Source organism: Pseudopodoces humilis, chromosome 1 (genome assembly GCF_049639895.1).
Source record: "Pseudopodoces humilis isolate 2021_Gansu_Grassland_sample_001 chromosome 1, ASM4963989v1, whole genome shotgun sequence".
NCBI lineage: Eukaryota > Metazoa > Chordata > Aves > Passeriformes > Paridae > Pseudopodoces > Pseudopodoces humilis.
In genome coordinates this window covers 137,806,929-137,828,031 of record NC_142200.1, presented here as the reverse complement: position 1 = coordinate 137,828,031, position 21,103 = coordinate 137,806,929, and the positions used below count along the sequence as shown (strand labels likewise).

Here is a 21,103-nt window from a genome sequence, read left to right as displayed (position 1 = left end):
GCTTTAGGGGTCACAGGGGTAGTGCTGGGTTGACGGCTAGACATGGTGATCTTAAGGGTCTCTTCTAACCTTGATGATTCCATGATTCTATTATTCCTTAATTCTATGATTCTATGGTTCCAACTCCAGGCGCGGGGCGACGCGAGGAGCGGCCGCAGGCGGTGACATGGCACCCCGCCCGCCTGAGGCAGCCCCGCCCCTGCCAGCGCCCCCGGCGACCCAGCGGGAGCGCCCCCTCCCGCCTGAGGGCGGTGCCGCGCCTGCGCACAGGGCGGGGCTGGGGGCGGGGCGGACGCTGCGGAGGGTGACGTCACCCGCCCTCCCCACCGGCGGGGCGGGGCGGGACCCGCGGCCGCAGCCGCCATGGCCGGTGCCATGTTGGGGAGGAAGTGAGAGCGGGAGGCGGCGGCGGCCAGGAAGGAGCCCTTCCCTTTTCCCTCCTGCTGGGGCGGGCACGGGTTTCCCGGCCACGGCGGCTTGTGAGACCCCCGGCGCAGGCGGTGCGGCGGCGGCAGCTGGCGGCGGCGGAGCTGAGCGCCCCGGAGGCGGCGGTGGCCTAAGATGGCGGACCCGGCGGAGTGTAACATCAAAGTGATGTGTCGCTTCAGGCCCCTCAACGAGTCGGAAGTGGCCCGAGGCGACAAGTACATCGCGAAGTTCCAGGGCGAAGACACCGTCGTCATCGCGGTGAGGGGCTGCCCCGGGCGGGAGAGGGAGGGAGGGGGTATCTGGGGTCGGCGGGGTCAGACGCCGCGGGATGGGCGCGCTGTGAGGCGGGAGGGCTTGGGAGCGCCCGCCGGTGGGGACGCCTCGGGAAGGGGGGAGGCTTCTTTGGAGACAGAGGGAAAGGGGGCAGGCACAGCTGCGGACAGGGTGGGCTGGTCTGGGTGTGGGCATGGAGGGGCAAGGGGCGGGAGGCGGCGGGGGCAGAGGGGCGTGGGGCTGTGGGGACGGGGCGGTGTGGGCAGGTCAGGAGACCTTTGACAAAGGCCCAAGTGCTGAGGTGCGGAGTGGGGGTGAGTCCCACACTGTGCCGGCCGGGCGCTCCCCGGGCCGTGCGGCCGTGCTGTGTGACTGCTAAATATTCGCTCGAAATGCACGCGTGGGAGCTGCCGCCCGATAATTGCGGAGAGTTTTGGGGAAGAAATGCGAAACGACAGTGCAGGCTTCAGAGAATTAGTGCTCAAGAGCTCTGCATCAGACTTCAGCTGACAACTTCTTTTCGTTGTTGTTAAATCCGAATAAACAGACCATTTACCTTATTACATGTTCGTAAATGTATTTTAACTGGACACTCCTTGCAAGGTATGAGGCCTGTTAAAACCAGGATGGATGTTGCTGGGGAAAAGATAATCCTTTCCTTTCTCTTTAGTGGATCATATTTCGCTACAAAGTGGAACTGGAATATAAAAATAAAGTACGGTAGTTTATTGCCGGGTTTGGTTGGTGTTGTACAAACACACTTTAGCCCCAGTGTTTGTTTTATTTTTGTTAACTTTTATGTTTTCATGTAAATATATTTCTTGAGAGACTGCTGATTCTTGCCGTAACTTAGATGCCAGTTATCTGTCTAAAAATGTTGGGGGTTTATGTTTTGTTTCTTGAGGCTACTAATAATAGCCTTTTTGCACAGTATCTGAAGTTGCAGGAGGCAATTTAATAAAATATTTTTTTTAAGAGGAGCTACTAAATACTAGTTCTTTAGTCTGTTAATAGTCAGCTGAATTTGTCAATAAAATATGGAATTCCATGAGTGTGGAGTGACATGAACAATAGCATGCTTGTGAAATGAGGTAATTTGGGCCTACTTCAGTTGGCAAGTTACTATCTTGGAGTACATCACTTCTAAGGTTGTACAGGTAAACTCAGAGTAAGGAACCAATCCTGGAAAATGGAAAATTTAACTAGAGTGAATAATCTTGCTTTCATCAGTGAATACCCATTCATTGTGACACTGCATAGTCTGTTTATAATCCACGGTTTATTGTAGAAACCTTGAGGTGTTCTACCTTAAAAAATGAATTTTCTAAATTTTCTTTCAGAAGCCCTAGTATTAATGAAAGCTTATCTTTTTAAAATACTCTTTAAGTGCACTTTAAAATTACTTAAAATGTAGATGGTGGTGAGGTGGTTCTCTGTCTGAGTAGAACAGTTTGATGGTGTGCTCCTGAGGGATCATGTGCAGCTTTCTGCTCAGGACTGATGTTTAGTGTTGCCAACTGTACCTGGGTGATTTCTGCTTGGTAAAAATCACAATGAATTTCCCAGTTGTCCTGGATCCAGGACTTGTCTTGTCTGATCTGGGGGAAAATGCCCCCAAAATTATTAAACTGGGTAGCAGTGACAGTATTTGTGTCTTGTTTCACAGAATTTGAATAAAGGTTTGATACTCTCTGATTTTGTCTTTGTAATGGTGACTATAGGACAAAATTGATATCCTCGAATCTCTAAAACTGTTGACAATAACTTGTGTTTGGTGGTTTTGTTTTTAATAGCTTGACTGAGTTTTTACAAATTTAGGGACCCTCTAACCTGAGCCTGTAGCCAGGCACCACTTGTTTCTGTGTGTTACAGAATTGCCCAAGGGAGGATAACAGAAGCAGTGCTCGTGAAACAGTGTATAAAAGGCTTCCTCCACAGGCTGTGTGTTTGGTTACTTCAGCTCTTCTGTTCCTGTCCTTGTTGCTGCCTGTCACGTTGGCTGCCTGTAGAGCAGTAATGGAGCCACCGTTGGTTTTTTATAGCTGCTTTCCTCAGCTGCCTGAGGGACTTGCACCTCTTGTGGGCACCTGGCTCGTGTTGGAACCGTGGAGGCTGCTTTAATAATGCTTGGGAGTTGCCTATAATGGTCGATCGGAGGTAAAGACTGGGCGGCAGCGGAAGCAGAGCTGATCCCAGACTGCAGATTTGACTCCTCTGGAGGAGAGTGGGGAGGAAAATCAGTGACTATAGCCAAACCCTCCTCCTTCCTTGATTCCCCTATCATCTCTGAGCTACCTATCTTCCTTTCTTTTCCTAGCTCCTATGTAATTAATGTCATCGTTGTCTTTCTGGACAAGTGAGTCATTTTGATTTGTGTTAGATAAAAAATGATAGATTTAACTGTAGCTGGTGTGTAGCAGTAGTTTGAGCTGATATGTGATGTTGGTCTGCTTTAAAGAGCAGACTCTGAAACAAAGTATTTTCTTTCCACAGGATAAAACTTTTTAACTGGTAAAAAGCTTTTAATTTTTTAATTACAGGTGGCTTCTTTCCATCCTAATACTCTTGTAATTCTTTTCTCCTAATGGCTTCCTCTGTTAATTAAATATAAGGATTTTGTTAAAACAGATGATAGGATGACTCATTATATGACTTATATGTTAAACATTAGAAAGATATCTGTATTTGAAAATTGATAGCAATTTGCTTTTGGATTTCAGGCTTTTGAATAAGATAGAACAGGAGGAAGAGCAGTTTGATATGGGATTATGTCCTTTGTTTTATCAAATACAAAACTACTTGCAACTGAGTAGCTTTATAGTTCTGCATAATGTATCTATACATCTTCTTTAAAAAACTTTCTATGCCTAGTGTTGTTCATCTTAAAACTGCCAAAAAGATGCATTTTTGAATATAGTGATACTCAGGGGTTTGGAACTGAAGCCTGAACCAAAACCAGCACTACCCAGTGGCTGAAGTGCTGAGGCCTTATGGGTCTGCACAGAAATGGGCAGCATGCCTCTGTTATCCAAATGGTTTTTAGTAACGATCATTGTCTATTCCTTATTTGTATGGCTTTTAGGAAAGAATCATGGCTACTTGTCTGTATTTAGTGCAAGATGTACCCCTGTGATCCTGGAAAAGCTTGAGACATTTGACTTTCTTTTTCATTACCTTTTAAACTAGTGTTGGATCGCAAATGAGACAAGGCTAGGTTATAAAGTTGTTGGAATCATGTAATGAAGGTCACTTGCTTCTACCGTGGCTTTTAGTAGTAGGTTTTTCAAAGGAAAAGTGCTGAAGCCTGTACTGGACTTGTATAAATTCAAGAAGACATGCATTCTTAAAGTAACTATTATTATTTGCTAATGTGAAAAAAGGCAATGTTTAATTAGAGACACAAAAAAGGCATCAGGTCTACAGTGAAACTTTAAATATGAATCAGGAATTGCAATCTATAGCAGAAGTAATACTATTCTTCCAGTGTTACTGTTTCTTTTTCTTGCTTTATTCCATTAAATGCTGAGTAACAAGGATGCTTTTCAGGTGACACTGGTGTGATGATTTAACAGAAAGTGGATATTCTGTTTTACAGGAATCTGTAAAAGGAGAGCTTTTCTCCCTGGCTGCAGTGCCAACTTGCTTAGGAACACCTCGCTCATATTTGCTGGGGTTTTTTGTTCTGAAATTCAGTGACTGTTTTTATAAACAGCAGCACTTGCTTTTCTCTTTAGAAGAACCTTTCTACTAAAGTAAAGTTTGGCTGAAACATTGTTCAAAAAAAATTCTGTTTCCATTTTGGAAATTGAGTTTCTAGTCACAGTGTTCTATAGGAAGAAATAACTGTTTAGTAAGAACTTAGTAAAAGTTAGTACTTGGGTTGCAGTATTTGCACAGAAATAAGAAAAAGAAGACAAAAAAAGCTGAGATTTACTGACTGTTCTGTATCAGCTGCACTTTTGTGTGCATGGGGCTAAGACAAGAAGAAAATCCTCACTCTTTATCCTAAAATTAAAATAATAATTTTTAGCTGTGCCTTTTCATCCACTGGCAGTGCTGGATTTAATTAGGTGTGTCAAAGCAGCAATACCTTAGCATAGTAATAGGAAGAAGTGATTCAGGTGTCTGACATCATATTTTCCAGAAATTATTCCATTTTGGATTATTCTTTTAACGTATTTTGTGCTGATGGGAAGAACAGTCTTTAATATAGATGCAGATCTTAAAGGCAAAGTAAGCCCGTTGTGTGCTACTTTAACCTTTCACCAAGAATAGTCTAAGCATGGGTACGTATTGTACCACTGTTTTAACTGCCTACTCTAGCAAAAAACACTAAAGAGCGTCTGGATGTGTTGTGGTAGAAAAGTATGCTACTGATTTTTCAAGTGAATTTTCAGTGCTGACTTTGCTTCAGATATCAGTGCATAAAAAGGTGAACTCAGGTGATCTTAAGAATAACCAATTCTGTACTTGATGGAAAGTTGCAATAATAAGGGTTGTTTTGTTTGTGTTTTTTTTTTTAATTATATCTATAAAGATAATGATGTAGCCTTTTGATGTAAGTTTTAGTGTAGTTATGATTGCACATTTTTTTTGTAGTCCTCACTGGACATACAGACAAAAAAACTTTTCCACAGAAACTCGCATGTAGTCCAAATTTTTTATAAGTTAGATTGGCTCAGCATCCTTTTATATAATGCGTAACTAGTCTTTAAGTTAGCTATGGAACTGTACTTCAGTGTCATCCCTTTATTAAGATTCAGTTTAACTACTGCTAAATCATGTGGGCAGCTGCACCTTTCTGAAGTCTGTGAGTGCACTTGGAAAATTCTGCTGTGAGACCACATCCCTCCAAGTACAAAGCAACTGCAGGAGCTGAGGTTGTCTTGTGGTTGACTACAGACAAAAGAAATGCTAGGCAAGGAACTAAGATTCTGAGAGGAAGTCAGAAGTTCTGCTTGTTTGCTTGGTATTTTATGTCTTGCTTATGAGGCCATGTGTATAAAAATTTTAATAGAATTTGAGCACCAGTTTCTGAAAGTTTCTGGAGTGTGTAAAGAAACCTCATATTGTGTTAGTGATGCTGCTACTGCCCCTGTTAGGGACACCATGCGGTAGTGCTGCTTGGGCCTTTTGTGTCTTTGCTTCATCATTAGATCTGATTGTTTACTACTTGGGAAAGAAAAGGCATCTGGTACAAAAAAAAATATCTGACACTTTAATCTTTCTTGATTAATCTCTTAAAGGTAATGAGGAGACTTTCTAGGGCATGGTAATCTGTGTAATACTGTTTTAGTTTTGTTTACTGCAGAAAGTAGACTGTAAAGAGCAGTGATAAGACATAGCATTGTAGATGTCAAGGATGTGAAACCATACTGAGTGGGAGTAATTTGCATTCTTAAAACAATTATCCTGGAACCTGCTTGTCTAAACCTACTTGATTAGATACTGATTCAGTGATGATGGAGCAGAGGGACATGCCACTAATATGGATTTTCATAGGTGTGATAAAAAAATGAGGGCATGTGTGCAAATATTCCATTTTCCACCTGCAAAGGATGGAGAAGTGGCAACTGACAAGACCCCATGTGAGAATTTTCTTGGCCAAAATTAAGTTTTGTATATTGGTGGCAATTGTTACCTTGAGGGAAATTGAAATTGGTCACGTGCTTAGCAGCTTTTACTGTATAAATAAACAAGTTCAATTAAAGGCAATACTGCCAAAGTGAAGGCCTTGCAGCTTGATTTTCTGTTCCGCAATGGAATCATTTCAGTGCATATAAATGCGCACTTGAGCACAAAACAGAGCTGTTTTGTGATGTAGCTGACTTGTAGTGTGTAGTGTAGCTGATTGATATCTCTGAAATTGGAGACTTTTTGAAGCTACAGCTGTTAGTGAGTTCTTTTCTACAGGATCTTCCTTTTTATGTAATGTGTTCTCAGTCTTCATTTTCTTACCTCAGGGTTACTTAACTTGTTAGTTGTCTCCCTCCTGGTGCATCTAATGGCCACAATTCTACCTGTAGAACATAGGGATTTGAGGTGTCTTTGAAGCTGAAATGAGTAATGGAGAAGGGTGGTGTTTTCCCTGCTGTGAAACAAGTGTTCTGACAAACTTCAGCCCCTTAGGGACAGTTTCTGCCTACTGAGTCTTGTGGTTTCTTGAATATATTTATACAGTGAACACTAATTATTTTTCTGAGAGGGTGCTCATCCGCCTGATTTCAGGGCCTCAGATAAATATGTTTAGTCTAAAAAAGCTTTGTTTGATATACTAGATATTATTAAAAGACAAATGGAAGATCAGGCCAGGGAAAGGAAATGTGGGTGGGTGAAAGATGGAAGCCATACTTGTTTCTTTGCCAGAATGTCCTTGTGGGAGGATGATAATGAATTAAATTTAGGCAGAATGGAACACTTAACAGTTGCAGGGAGTTTAACAATAGTAACTGACCTAGGTTCTTTGTAAATGTCACCCATCTGCTTACCTAAAAATTCAAGCTCTAAAAGTGCTACAAAAATTTGAGCTTTGTAAGATGAGCATAATCATTTATATCCTAATGGATTGTCAGCTGCTTAGAACTATTATTAAAATCTCTTCTCTAAAACAAAGCAATAACCAACATTCCTCTCAAAATTCAATCAGATCTTCCTTATGTAGTCTTTTCCAAAATTACTCTTGTCAAAGGTTCCCTTCCCCAGTATCACCTTTTCTTCTGCTTGGGGAGCTTTATTTTAAAGATATCTTTTATGACACAATAGTTTGTGTTGAATGTTTCTTTTTTGCTTGATTTTTTTCAAGAAATACTATCAAGATAGATACTGTGTCATGGGGTGTTTTTAATGATTCAAGTTTACCAGAGTAAACCTACTGCCAGGGTAGATGAGAATTGAGGTTTCTCAGATGTACAGGCAGATTGGCTTACTTTTTAAATCAAGTAACTTGAGGTCATGTGGCAGAGTAGTTTTGCAGAAATATGTAGATAACACTTGGAAACCAAACATATTTAATTCAAGGCCTTCCTTTTAAGTAAGCGTGTGAAGATTTAAGCAACACTATTTAAGCTGATTTCCTCGCTACAGTCTTCAAGTGCTTAAAATAGAAGATTGGGCTGAGACAGTGTTGAATACTTCTAAACTATTAACAAACACCTTCCAGTTCCACTTCCAGCATTTTTTGATAACTCTTCTGTTTTCTTTTTTTTGTTTTTTACAGTCCAAGCCATATATATTTGACCGTGTATTCCAGTCAAACACATCACAAGAACAAGTATACAATGACTGCGCTAAAAAGATTGTCAAAGGTAAGGTGGAAGAGCAAATTTAACATAAGAAAATCTCATATTCCTGTGGATTTCAGTGTTGAAAAGTAATACTTCTATTGCTGCTTTTTATCTTTGGAATGTTTAGTAAGTGCCAACATGGATTGTAGCACTGTACAGTCATCGTGTAATTGAGCTAGTAAGTTATGTCAGTACTTAACCTTCTGTTTCAGTTGATTGCAACATTTGGTAACATCTACCTGTTGCATTTTAGGGTTTTTTTTTCAGCTCTCTGTAGTGACAATTTAAAACAATTTGTCAGAATTTAATCATAGTAAGTGTTATTAATAAGTTTGAGGTGTGTCATCTACCCTCCCATGTCCCCCCAAATTTACTGGTGAAAAAGATGATACAGAAGTTTGTTTAGAGGAATGCAAGAGGAAATGAAAATTGTGAAATATGAGTTACTGCTGTGCATGCCAGGGTGTACGTTTTCTCCATAGTTGAATTCTCAGATTTGGCGTAGTAACTTCAGAAAATCAAGCCTTGTCACAAAGAAGGATATGCCGCAGTAGGTTTTTCTAGTAAGCAATTAGCTAGTTCCCTGAAAATAAAATTTATTTATTTCTTGAGGGCATCAATAAGTTCTAATTGACCCAGCTTTCAAAACAGCTTTACAAAGCCTTGTCAGAAATCCCTGAAATGCCAACTGTTAGTGACAACAGAGTATTAGGTAAATATACTGTGTTTTTTATCATTAGAAAAGTAAATTGCTGCGGCAAATTCATGCTGCTGCAAGTATTTAACCCTTTAATGAGTTAAATGTTAATCAGGCTCAGATCAGAAATTTGCTCCTTGAAAACAATTTAGCTAAGAGTTGTGATGCGGCCCCTTTTCTCCATGTAAAACTCTGAGCTCTGTGTGGCATTTCTCAACTGTGCAGCATCAAGTGACAAATGAGCTCTAGTGGTGAGACAAATGGATTTATGAATGGCAGAGACTTCCCCATTTGGAGTATCTCCTCGTGCTTGTTTTTGGAAAATAAGTTTGCTTGCAGGATGTGATTCTACAGTAACTTATATGTAAACAAGCCAACCCACCAGCCCCTCACCCCTCAATTTAAAACTTTGTTTGGTTCATTCATAATTTGAAATAGAACCTTATGGCCTAAGAGTAAGATTCTCAACACTTAGGGCATTGCCCATTCTCATTACAATTGGACGATGAAAGTTTTCTGAAGGCAGAAGGTGTGATGGTGTTGTCATGTTTGGTTTCTTCTGAGATATCAAAGACTATCAGCCTGGCAATTGTATTGATTTCCTTTTTGTTCCTAACTGTGAAGTCCTGATTCTTCTGGTGAAGGAACAGTTGCTTCTAATCAGCCAACTTCTGAGATACAGTCAGTGATGTCAAAATGTGTTGAAAGATGTAGAGAGGAACACCCTTCTTCTCCCTAACTCTAGCACAAGGTTCCCAGACATTGAGCGATTTAACTTGCTGGGCATTTTAGGACCTGCCTGCTTGCATGAAGGAAGTGAACACTAATGAAAATACTCTTTCCCTTTAGATGTACTTGAGGGATACAATGGTACCATATTTGCTTATGGGCAAACATCATCTGGAAAGACACACACTATGGAAGTAAGAAATGTTAAAATAATTTTCTCTTGCTGTCCCTGTCGTGTCTTTTTCAATACAATTGTCTTTGCTTTCTAGAAATAAGATGTCTGCTTGTTTTCTTCTTGCAACATTTTGATACCCCATTATGTTTTTTTAGGCACTGAGAATGGCAATTAGGGTGGGTTTTTTTCACCCTCAGTAGCAGGATGAGAAGCACAAGAATAGTATCAGTATTTTGGGATTGTAGTAATTTGGGAGAGTTCTGAGGCTGTTTTTTCCACTTTTGGGGAATTTTAGGGCTAAATGAATAGTTCACTTTACTTCATAGAAGTAAGTGCATCATACCTGTCAGCATTTTGTCTGTCAACCTGAACCAGATGTTTTGTGTTTGAATACTGTTTGTAATGCTGGATTGAGTATGAATTTTTTGTTATATCTTGTTCTGTCAAGGGGAAGCTTCATGACCCAGATGGAATGGGCATTATTCCAAGAATAGTGCAAGATATTTTTAATTATATTTACTCCATGGATGAGAATCTTGAGTTTCATATTAAGGTAAACTTTTCTTCATTTTTTCTTTAATCTGTATTAAAACTCAGAGGTAGTCCATGGGTAAATGGATTTTTTGTATCTGTTTCAAATGCCTTGGATTAACTTGGAAACCTGATAACCTGAGTTATTACTGAAGTAACTGATCTTTTCCTAAAGAAGAATTGTGTTAACACTTTAATTTTGTTCCATTGAACATTGATGGAACCTATGCTGATAACCTGTGGCAGTGATGATAGTGTTTGAAACTTCTGATCAACACTAACTTTTTTAATGTGTATTTTAGTTCAGCTTTAAGAACTTGAGCTGGATGTAGTGTTATGTGGGAGGATTGTTCTGAATCTTTGTGATCAAGAAGAATTTTTGCCTTCTGATGTATCTCTTTTCCTCTTACTTATAGGTGTCATATTTTGAAATATACTTGGATAAAATAAGGGACCTTTTGGATGGTAAGACTTTTATTTATATTAAACATATAAAATAAATTATTCTGGAGGGACATATTAAAAACACTTCTATGTTACTTAGGTATTCATTATGCTAGCAGCCTTTGTATGATAAAGGTACATAATAATGGGAAAGCATGGAGCTCATCTACGTGATATTACTAAAGCTGCAGTGGTGGTGCTTTCTTACATGTTAAGTTTTTGTCAAGTGTTTCTGAGAGGTAACATATATGACTTGGGCGTGCATTGTATGCAGTACTTTTCATTCAGTTTTGCCTTAGCTTTGGAATGTTTTCTCTTCCAGTTTCTAAGACCAATCTTTCTGTTCATGAGGACAAAAATAGAGTTCCCTATGTAAAGGTGAGCATCAGTTTGATGGATTTTCATCTTGCACTCCTCTAGTGTGCACCATTTACTTGTGCCTTGTTGATGTGGTGTTATTTTTAACAACCCCCCCTTTTTTTATTCCAAAGGGTTGCACAGAGCGTTTTGTATGTAGTCCGGAAGAAGTTATGGATACTATAGATGAAGGAAAATCAAATCGTCATGTAGCAGTTACAAGTAAGTATCATCTTGTTTCCTTTTAGTGATTTATCTATTTGTTTCTGGTATACCTTAAGAAAGTAGTGAAGGCACAAATAGTGAGCTGAATCATTCAGATTTTTGAAAGGGTCTGGCATAAGCAGTTTCAGGATGTCTCAGACACAAGTATTTCAGTTAATTTCTGGTTAGATCATGTTTCTTGGACTAGGATTGAAAGGAGAAAGTCATCAGTGAGGAACTATGCATCACTGGAGAAAGAGGTGTAGTTCTGCTTTAGGAATAGTGCAAGATCCCAGTATGTGGAATTTGTTTCAGTTAACCTAGAAATCTGTCATGTGGCTCATCCACAGTTTGATCATTCTGTTACATATTCTAAGAGCAGCTGATCAGAATTCCAACCTGCTGCAGATTTAAGCAGCATCCCAAGATTTTTGGCTGTAGCATGCAACTGGGTTGCAAGGAACCATGTCATAGGTTTCCAAATTCCCACAAAAAGCTGGACTTGGAAATGACAGAGGTCTTAAAGAAGACAAGGGAAGATGTAGGTGCGTGCAAAGTAAGACTTGAACTCTTAGCAACTGAGGTGATTGTCAGAAGTCTCAGAGCCAACTTGAGCATGTTTCACAATCTTCTTGTGTCTAGTTCTTTATTCAGGAAGAGTGACTATACAGTCCTTAAGAAAATATAAGTGTTCTCTTCTAATTTCTTTGGTTAAGGATCAAAAGCAAAAATATGGTGTTCCTTTTAAGGAATGTTTCAGTCTTGTAATTTTGTTTCATTGCTCCTAAGTAAGAAGGATCAAGTGGGAACTGCACTAAAAAAATTTGGATAGAATATTATTTTGTGTGCTTCTTTAACATCAGTAAGCTGGTACTTTTAGAACTGAGAGATTTATAGTTAAAAGGAAGAAGAAATGGGCAGATGTTCTCATTCCGATTGCAGTTTGCTTAGATTTTGTTACTTGATTAAAATACTTTAAATTCAACAAGTCTTGTTTTCTCTTAATGTTTCAAAGGAGAGGGGGCAGTACAAGACAGGGATGAAAGGCTGTGGATAGTTAAAATTTTCACAGAAGGATAAAATGAGGTACACTGGAAGTCTACAAAAGACTCTCCTATCAAGACTTAAATATACTTTTTGTTCTAATAAAGTAAACTAATGTGTGAAATCCATGGTTGACAAGCTAGCAAACCTGATGAGTGAACTTATGTGATATTAATAGGAGCCCAAGGGAAAACTGGATCTTTCTTACCCAGTTGGGTGATACCATTGGTTTTGCTGCCTCTAGGTCTGCTGTCATTGAGAGATTACACTATACAGCTTCATTAGCTTTGAATCTCTCACTGCACTGTGGGAAGGTGTTGTTTTAAGTGAGAGTGGTTGTAAAAATCTTTTTGACATGTTTGTTTTGAATTATAGATATGAATGAACACAGCTCCCGAAGTCATAGTATTTTTCTTATAAATGTAAAACAAGAGAATACTCAAACAGAACAGAAACTAAGTGGAAAACTTTACCTTGTGGACTTGGCAGGTAGTGAGAAGGTAATTACAAGTTTCTTTTTCTGTTCTGAAACTGTTTTTTCTTTACAGTCAAGTATTTTACATTTGTGTAATACTGATAGTTCAGTTGTCATGAAGGTGACATTGAGGTGTGTTAATTTTCACTTGGAAACATGGTTTCTGAATCCTAGGCTGGCTTGGCTGTTAGATACTACCACTTGAAGCTGATCTGCATTTCTGCAAGTGAGGGTTTGTAAATCTGGACTAGGATGGGGAAAGAGGGCAGAGTTCAGTTTCAGTATCTGGGAGTGTAAAAAAAAAAGCATTACAGATGTGTGGGTTAGCCAGGTACAGGAATAAAGTTTCATGGTTGTGGAATATCTGGGTTTTCTTATGTAGTGATACCAAGCTTGTTAATTTGAAATTCTGATTAACATTGCTTGACAACTTGCATTCCTATATTGGTAGCTTAAAGCAGGGAAGGAAATAGATACTGTAATTAGTCTTCTAAGAGCTGGATTTCTGACATTCTTTTCATCTTTGCTTCTGTGTTTATCCCTGTCTTTGTCTCCAGTTTTTTCAGTCGTTTCTGCTTGGTGTTGTTTTTCCTTACATCATTGTTCTATGACCTTGTTGTTGTCTCTGATCCTATGTTAATTCTGAAATGTGTTTCTTTAGTCAGTCTTCTTTTCTTTCAAAGAAAAGGGCTGGGTTGCAGGTCTCCTTTCTCTGTAGTTCCTTTACGTGTTTGTTTCAAACTTTACTTTGGTGCATTTCCCCAGTCGCTTTGAAATACATGGAGTTTCTAATGCCTTGTGTTAGTTTAAACACAGGAAAGTAGAATTGTTTAATTGTAGTTATGGTCATAGCTTGGTGGAAACAGTAAAGGAAGGATTATAGAAGTGTAATTCTAATTCAGTCCTTGAGGCAAAAGAGGTAAGGTAAATTGAACAGCATCAGGTCACATTTTTCACTATTTAAGTTCCTAGAGCATTCATGTAGGTCAGATTCAGCCTCTAAAATCTGTTCTCACAGATTTCTGCTTGTGAAGATTTTCTGCTGTATTTTCCAGGGATAGTAGTGGTATGTGGTTTGGTTGTATGGTTTGTTTTGTTAGGGTTTTTAACTGGGAGAGGTAGTTTGGTTTTAAGGATGATCTGTGGACAAACTATTCATAATGCTTATTTACTTTTAAGGAATTCAGTCTTTTTTTACAGACTTCAAAAAACTTTTGTAGTTGTTAATTTGACAGAAGTTATTAACTATACATTTATCTGCTACAAAAAGGTGTACTTCGCAGGGAGAATATTTAGTTCTGTTAAAAAAATGGGAAATGTCTTGAGATACTGAGTTTTGAATAAGAAATTAATAATGAGTTGGGAAAAGAGTCTGAGAAAGAGTTGGCTTGTGTGTACCTCATAAAGCTGTGGAGAATGACTTGTAAGTGGAGAAATTACCTAAGTTTTCTCTTAAATGTTGAAGGTATTTTTTGAAGATGCATTTAGTAATGTCCTGAAATATTGTATAGGTTAGTAAAACTGGAGCAGAAGGTGCTGTGCTGGATGAGGCCAAGAACATCAACAAGTCTTTGTCTGCTCTTGGAAATGTCATCTCAGCACTGGCTGAAAGCAGTGTAAGTGTCCTCTTTTGTCTTTTTATACTTGCAGGTTAAAAGTTTGCATCTCTGACCATATTATGCAGAAATTCTTACCAATCTCAGTGATATGAGCCAGTGCGTTGCAGGTGGCCATTACTCTTGTACTGTATCAACAGTAAAGATTAATAAGTTACATTTAATGCTGAGGGACCCAAACATCATACTGAAAGTTTTCTTGTGCTCTAAAAGTTACCAAACCTAGAAATACAATTTTGTCATCCTATGCATCTTCAGTCGTATGATTTATGAATTAAAGTAGAATTTAATGTCTTTCTAATAAGGTCATACCTAGCAAAAGTGTAGTTCATATTTCAACAAATTAAATTTCTGGAAACCCATGACTGATCATTTAACTTTTTTCTTGGTAGACATATGTTCCATACCGTGATAGCAAAATGACCAGAATCCTTCAAGATTCACTAGGGGGTAATTGCAGAACCACTATTGTTATTTGCTGTTCTCCATCTTCTTACAATGAATCTGAAACTAAATCCACTCTTCTGTTTGGCCAAAGGTGAGTAAATGACTTAATAGGAATAAGTGCAGAATGAGAAATTGTAAGGTACTCTATTAAGATTCCTGAACCAAATTAATTAGAATGATCACCGTTTCTGTAATTCTTCAGTGTATATATGGCTAAGTGTTGTGATCTACTTTATATCATAGTATAGATCCTTATTAAAAATTAAAAATCCTTAAACCAGCCAGGATCCTGAAGACTGTATTTTCAGGAGAAGCATATAATTTGGTTCAAAATGTGGTTTAATGTATAAAACAGTCCAGTAAACTTAGAAATGATACTTGTAAATTCCTGTGACATTTGTAACTGAATTTATACATTCTCATTTCCAGTGAAGTATTTAGTTAAGTAGCTCTTCCTTACCACTTCTGTTATTGTTGTTGTTTTGTAATACTCCAGTTCTTGACCACTAGGTTGAATCACATAATTTAGTGGAGCATATTACAAAAACAGTCAATGTTTTGCTAGTCCATCTGGTCTTTGATGTTAGTGTACTTCATCCACTTCAATTCAACAAGATAGTTTCCTACTATCCTGGTCTTCTCTGAGAAGTTTCGTATTATGGAAAATAGACCAGATTAGAAATCTGGCAGAATATGAATAGTTAATGAGAGTGGAGTAAAGACTCCAGTCTGCAACAGTGGAGGTTTTTGGTTTCCTTTTAGAAGGTAGGTCTTTTATTATTTAGTGAATGAGCTACTAGAAAATGTCTTCTAGCTGCAGCTGTGTAGTTTCACTGCCTTGCGTTCTTGATGTCTTCAGGAGTTAACAGAGTGCATTCATATCTCAGCCACCACAGTTAATCCAGTATACTAATTCAGCTTTCTAGGGATGTCAAATTTATGCTGAAACCCTCAGCTGTAGTAACTGAAGGGTATATAATAGTCATATAATATAGTAGAAAATCGTATCTCTTTTAGTAGTAAAGTCTCCCTAAGATTTTGAAGTCAGTACAGGGCAAGGGAGATGTTTAACTGCCATTGAGTTTTTTCCTGTTCTGAATTTTGGAGTGGGATATTCAGTAGTAGAAGAGCAGACGAGAAAACTACTGAGATAAGTGAGGTATGGAAGGAGCACCATACATTGCTTCATGAATATGTTACCAGTGCCTGTAGTTTTGTGTCCAAGCTTAACTTAATGGCATTTACCTGAATGTAGAAACTCGTATCTGCCATTATCTAAGTAGCTTGTAACACCTTTTTGGTTAGTGGAGATACAGTAACTGGACTTTTTGGTTGAAATGAGCTGTTTCTTAGATAAGCTGGATGGTTTGCATACTAGAAGCGTTGTCATCTCCACTGGACAGTGTTTGCTAGATGTGGACTATCCTTTGTTCAAAACTGTGCACAACTCTCCTGACCTCAGTTCTTTCAGGTGAAGGTGTGCAGCTTAATTTTTCCAACTCAGCTTGAGATTTCTCAGCTTTCCAAAAGTTGTGTTGCTCTGTCCTTTTTAAAGTTGTATCAATACAATTGAAAGAATAGTAACTTGACAGGGAATAGAAATAAGGTTTTGGAAGAGATGGGAAAGTTTATGCTTTCACTAGTGATATGTGAACATATTCTTTAGTAACCTTTAATTCCTTTCTTTGAAAATGAAGTTTCAGAGCTTTTTGATTTCTCTGTGCAGAGCAAAGACCATTAAGAACACAGTGTGTGTCAACGTGGAGCTCACTGCAGAACAGTGGAAGAAAAAGTATGAGAAGGAAAAAGAGAAAAACAAGACTCTGCGTAACACCATACAGTGGCTGGAAAATGAGCTCAACAGATGGAGGAATGGTGAGAAGCAGTAATATTATTATTCTGCAAACTTTAGCAAGACAACACACACTGAGTTAGTCTTCAGGCTACCAGAAATAGTTAAGAGCACTACTCAAGGCCATAATAAGGATATTAAAGCTATAGTATTAAGTCAACTTTGGAATATGATATTTTCCATTTTATTGCAACTGAAATAACTTCTAATAATCATGTTACGACAAAAGTGTCTGAAAGTGTATTCCTGTTAGATTGTTCAAAACTTGGTTTTCTAGCAGGACTAGAGTTACATACATTGTAAAAAAATTTATTTTGGGGGACAAAAAACCGATATTATTAAGTGCAGAAACTATGAAAAATGTTTCCTCTGCTTTTGGTTTGGCATGTGATATCAAAATGATATCACAAGATCTTGCCCTCATTTAAAACTCAAACATGTGAACAGGCAAAAAACCCACCCAAACCCCAAAGTTGCTGACAGTACAAAATGTATGCCTGTCAATTCTTCCTGAATGATTAACTTCTTATCAGTTCAAGCTGCTGGCAAAATGCAAGTTAATAACGAAGCCATAAATTCAGGAAAAGAGAACATAGGTCATACAGATATATTTTTGAGTTTGGCAGCTGTAGAGGATGATTTTGCAGTCTTGTAGACAACTGCACCACATCCTGATACAAATCTGAAAAAAATTGATTTGCTGAAGTAGGTTTGGTAGGATGTGGGTGGTTGTTTTGTTTTGTTGGGTTTTTTTATTGTTTCTTAGGGCTGGTATGAGGCTGCACCTGAAATGTCAATATTCTGAAAGAACTAGACTTAACATGAGATACTGGACAGTTGGAAAGACCCTGTACCTTCCAAGGACTGCATAAAATGTTTTGAATAGAACACTAAGGAATTTAGTTTAATTTACCAGAGAAGTACCTTGGCAAGTGTCTTCTTCTCTGTGAAGTTAGTGTTCTCATCAGAAAAAGCTTTATGAACATAAAAGAATAAAAGTGTAACTGAAAATATTTTAAATCAGAAGCAAAGCAATGTAGAAGTAAATATGGCTGCCTAGTAAAACAGTGCCAAGGGAAAGAGATATTTTTTTGTCTTATGGGAAAGTTAGGTGACTTTTTAGAAGATAAGATTTGATGTGTAATTTTGAGCTCATAGGAGAGTAACTGGACGAAATAGTGTTTTGTGGTAAGCAGGAAATAGTTTGGATGATCTAGTGGTCTTTTTTTTTTTACCAAGTAATCAGCTGAACTCAATTGCTTATTAACTGTAATATTTTTAGTAGAAAATATGTAATACTTCTCAAGGGTGATTTTGTGGGAAATATGTCATGGTGAACTATACTAAATTTAAGTGTACTTTTAAGGGGAGACTGTACCAGTTGATGAACAGTTTGACAAGGAGAAGGCCAACTTAGAAGCTTTTGCAGTGGACAAGGATATTACTGTTATTAATGATAAACCAGCTACCACAATTGGAGTAACTGGCAATTTCACTGATGCTGAGAGAAGGAAATGTGAGGAAGAAATTGCCAAACTTTACAAACAACTGGATGACAAGGTATGCCATTCTTACTTAATGTAAGATCTTTTGAAAATATATTTTGAGCTATGTTACTGTGTAATATGTCCTCAGCATCCTCAGGAGGAGAAGCCATGGGGCAGATACAAAACTCTTCACTCTTGTGACCCAAGAGAATGGCCTGAAGTTGTGTCAGGGGAGGTTTAATTTGTATATTAGAAAAAGTTCTTCATCCAGAGGGAGATTGAGCATTGGAACAAGCTCCCCAGGGAAGTGGTCACAGCACTGAGCCTGACAGAGTTATAAAAGCCTTTGGACAATGTTCTCAGGCACAGGGTGTGACTCTCAGGGTGTCCTGCACAGGGCTGAGAATTGGATTTGTTGATCCTGATGGGTCCCTTCCAACTCAGCTTATTCTGTGACTCTGGATTTAATTTGCCAGTGTTCATTTGTTAGCTCAGTTTAAGTATTTACTGAGAGTGCTTCCTCTTAATTCTGATTAAGAGAAATCAGTTGCCTTATCTAGTACAAAGGGAGTATAGTTCATTAGTTGGAAAAAAATGGATGTGGGAAAATGAGTAATTTGAAGAAAAATTTTTTTTCTTTCCATGTTTTGGATATTTTATTTGAAATAAATAATCTCAATTTTAAGCAGTATTACTGTATTTGAACAGAAAAATCTTTTCATTATTAATTATTTCTTGGAAGTTAGAACAACTTGGAGAAGACTTGCAAAAGCACAGGTATATGACTTTTGTCTCTGAAACGTGGTGTATTACAAGTACATGGCAGGTTAAGAGCCTAATGAATCAACCAGTGAAATGAAAATGTTTGTTTTTTACTTTTATTGCCTTGTTGTATAATTATCTCGGAATAGGGAAAAGTTAGATTATTTTTTGAGAGTGGTATTTGTGTTTAATAAACAGTCTTATTTCAACTGCAGGATGAAGAAATTAATCAGCAGAGTCAACTAGTAGAAAAACTGAAGACACAGATGTTGGATCAGGAAGAGGTGAGTTTTGCTCTTGCACCTTTATTTTATTTTCATTTGTCTTTCCTTTAAAGAAATTGAAGGTATTTGGAATAGGTCACAGTTTATGACAAGGGAGTAGAATGACAGCTTACTACTGCACAGTAGTTCTTTTCTATGTCTTATCTAAATGTTCTGCCTGTTCATTCCTCCCACTTACACTGTGCTGATGGCCAAACTGAAACCAGTTTACTTGGTTCTTAAGTATCCATGAAGATTGAAAATATTTTTTGCAAAGACAGCAGCAATTGTCTTCCCTATGCAAAGTTAGCTGATTGTCAAAACTGAAGGTAACTTGATTTAATGTAAAAAATCTTTTTTAAAGTCTGCTTCGGGTCAGTTGCTATACAGAGAGACATGAGAGAGGAGGGGAATGTATTGGCCCATAATGAAAAAAAAGATGTATGTGTAAATTCAGACCATACTTGCTAGAATATTTATTTCCATGTACATGTTGCCAGGGATATAAAATAATGGGGGAAAATTCCTATTAATAATGAAAATTTCATTTAGCTAAAACATAAGAAAAATTATTTCTCTATAACACAAAGATTTAAAGAAATGGTTATCTTTTGTGTATGTGTTCAGAAAGAAATGGGTCAAGGACTAGGAAGTTGGAGCTACCGTTGAATCTAATTTAAATAAATAAATCTGCTTTTTTAGTAATTGTACCCTTTGTCTAGTTATTCTTCAGCAGCTAACAGAGTTAAAATGCTGGAAGTTTAGTTCCTAGACTGTTGACAATTTCAGACTCATGAGTAGTGTTCAGTGGCTTTCTTGTGAACTTGCAATATTCAATGTGCATTTCTAGTTTCTATCCCTATATGTCTTTGATTGTAATCTCTTCCATTTTGAAGATATTTAAAAACTTAAAGACCTGTGAATATGAATGGTAAATTTAGCTGTTCATTGTATTCTATTCTTAGTATTCTTATTGCATGAAGCTAGTCACTAGGAATGCAGATATAAGCTATTGTAGTAGCTAGAAGCATTAATAAAATTCAAGATATGCGTGGAATTTTCTTCATGTTTATTTATTGTTGCATTTTTATTAAATCGCTACCAATATTGCAGCTTCTGGCATCAACCAGACGGGACCAAGACAACCTGCAAGCAGAGTTGAATCGCCTTCAGGCTGAAAATGATGCTTCTAAAGAGGAAGTGAAAGAGGTGTTACAAGCCCTTGAAGAATTAGCTGTCAACTATGATCAGAAGTCTCAGGAAGTAGAAGATAAGGCAAAGGAATATGAGCTGCTTAGTGACGAACTCAATCAAAAATCGGTATGAAATTGGGATAAGAAATTACTGACAATCTTCAGTGTGGCTTTGCTTGCCTTGCTCATATTTCTTAGTCGTTTGAAAGTACTTCACAAGGGAAAATGAGAGCCTAAGTCAAAAACTTTTTCATTTTTTGGGGAATGATTTTCTAAAACCTGTAAATTTAAGAAAACACATACAGTGATTGTTGACCTGGATAGCACTTGTCTTTTTAGTGCCATCTTTCTAGTGGCATTTTTACTGCCTGAAGAGTGTTCAGAAATATCCTGGGTGGCAAAACATAGTACTTTCATTACATTCTGGTTTCATTTGTCTTTCTGGTGCAGTTGGGGAAATCCTGACTTAAGAATCTGCTTCTCCCAATCTTGAAGTTGCAATGAGCATGCTACAGCTTTTCTTGAAAGGCGTGTGTATTTGCCTGCTGTGTGTATGGAATGTGAGATAACTTACCTTGATGCCTCCAAAAATAAGCAGATTGGTTTACTTTCTGAAAGGAGTAGTTGAGGATGCATTCCAAAAGATAACGCTGGTTAAAATACAGATGCAGCAACAGTCTCACAGAATACTGTGCACCTCCTTACATACTTGCAAAGTTTCTGAACTGACTGACAGGTTTGGTAGCCAGTTATTTGGCAGACCTCAATCAGTTGTAAGCAGTTACTGCTCTACCCAGTATCCTAAAATTCTAAGTACTGGAAAAGATTGGAATGTTTGCTGG

At 38.1% G+C, this 21,103-nt stretch overlaps 1 protein-coding gene across 2 annotated transcripts in view; it reads left to right on the top strand.

The window, feature by feature from the left end:
- Positions 1-342: 342 nt before the first annotated feature.
- The window catches only part of KIF5B (kinesin family member 5B), a 33,608-nt gene continuing 12,847 nt past the window's right edge, over positions 343-21,103 (top strand). For both annotated transcript variants that reach the window (XM_088053627.1, XM_005518697.3), the window contains exons 1-14: positions 343-687; positions 7,919-8,006; positions 9,532-9,605; positions 10,035-10,139; positions 10,534-10,582; positions 10,884-10,939; positions 11,053-11,140; positions 12,542-12,666; positions 14,153-14,257; positions 14,650-14,795; positions 16,431-16,579; positions 17,923-18,116; positions 19,021-19,089; positions 20,182-20,388. In XM_088053627.1, coding sequence (XP_087909753.1) covers positions 562-687; positions 7,919-8,006; positions 9,532-9,605; positions 10,035-10,139; positions 10,534-10,582; positions 10,884-10,939; positions 11,053-11,140; positions 12,542-12,666; positions 14,153-14,257; positions 14,650-14,795; positions 16,431-16,579; positions 17,923-18,116; positions 19,021-19,089; positions 20,182-20,388 — 1,581 coding nt within the window. In that variant the 5' untranslated portion in view covers positions 343-561. The remainder of the gene's footprint in view (positions 688-7,918; positions 8,007-9,531; positions 9,606-10,034; positions 10,140-10,533; positions 10,583-10,883; positions 10,940-11,052; positions 11,141-12,541; positions 12,667-14,152; positions 14,258-14,649; positions 14,796-16,430; positions 16,580-17,922; positions 18,117-19,020; positions 19,090-20,181; positions 20,389-21,103) is intronic.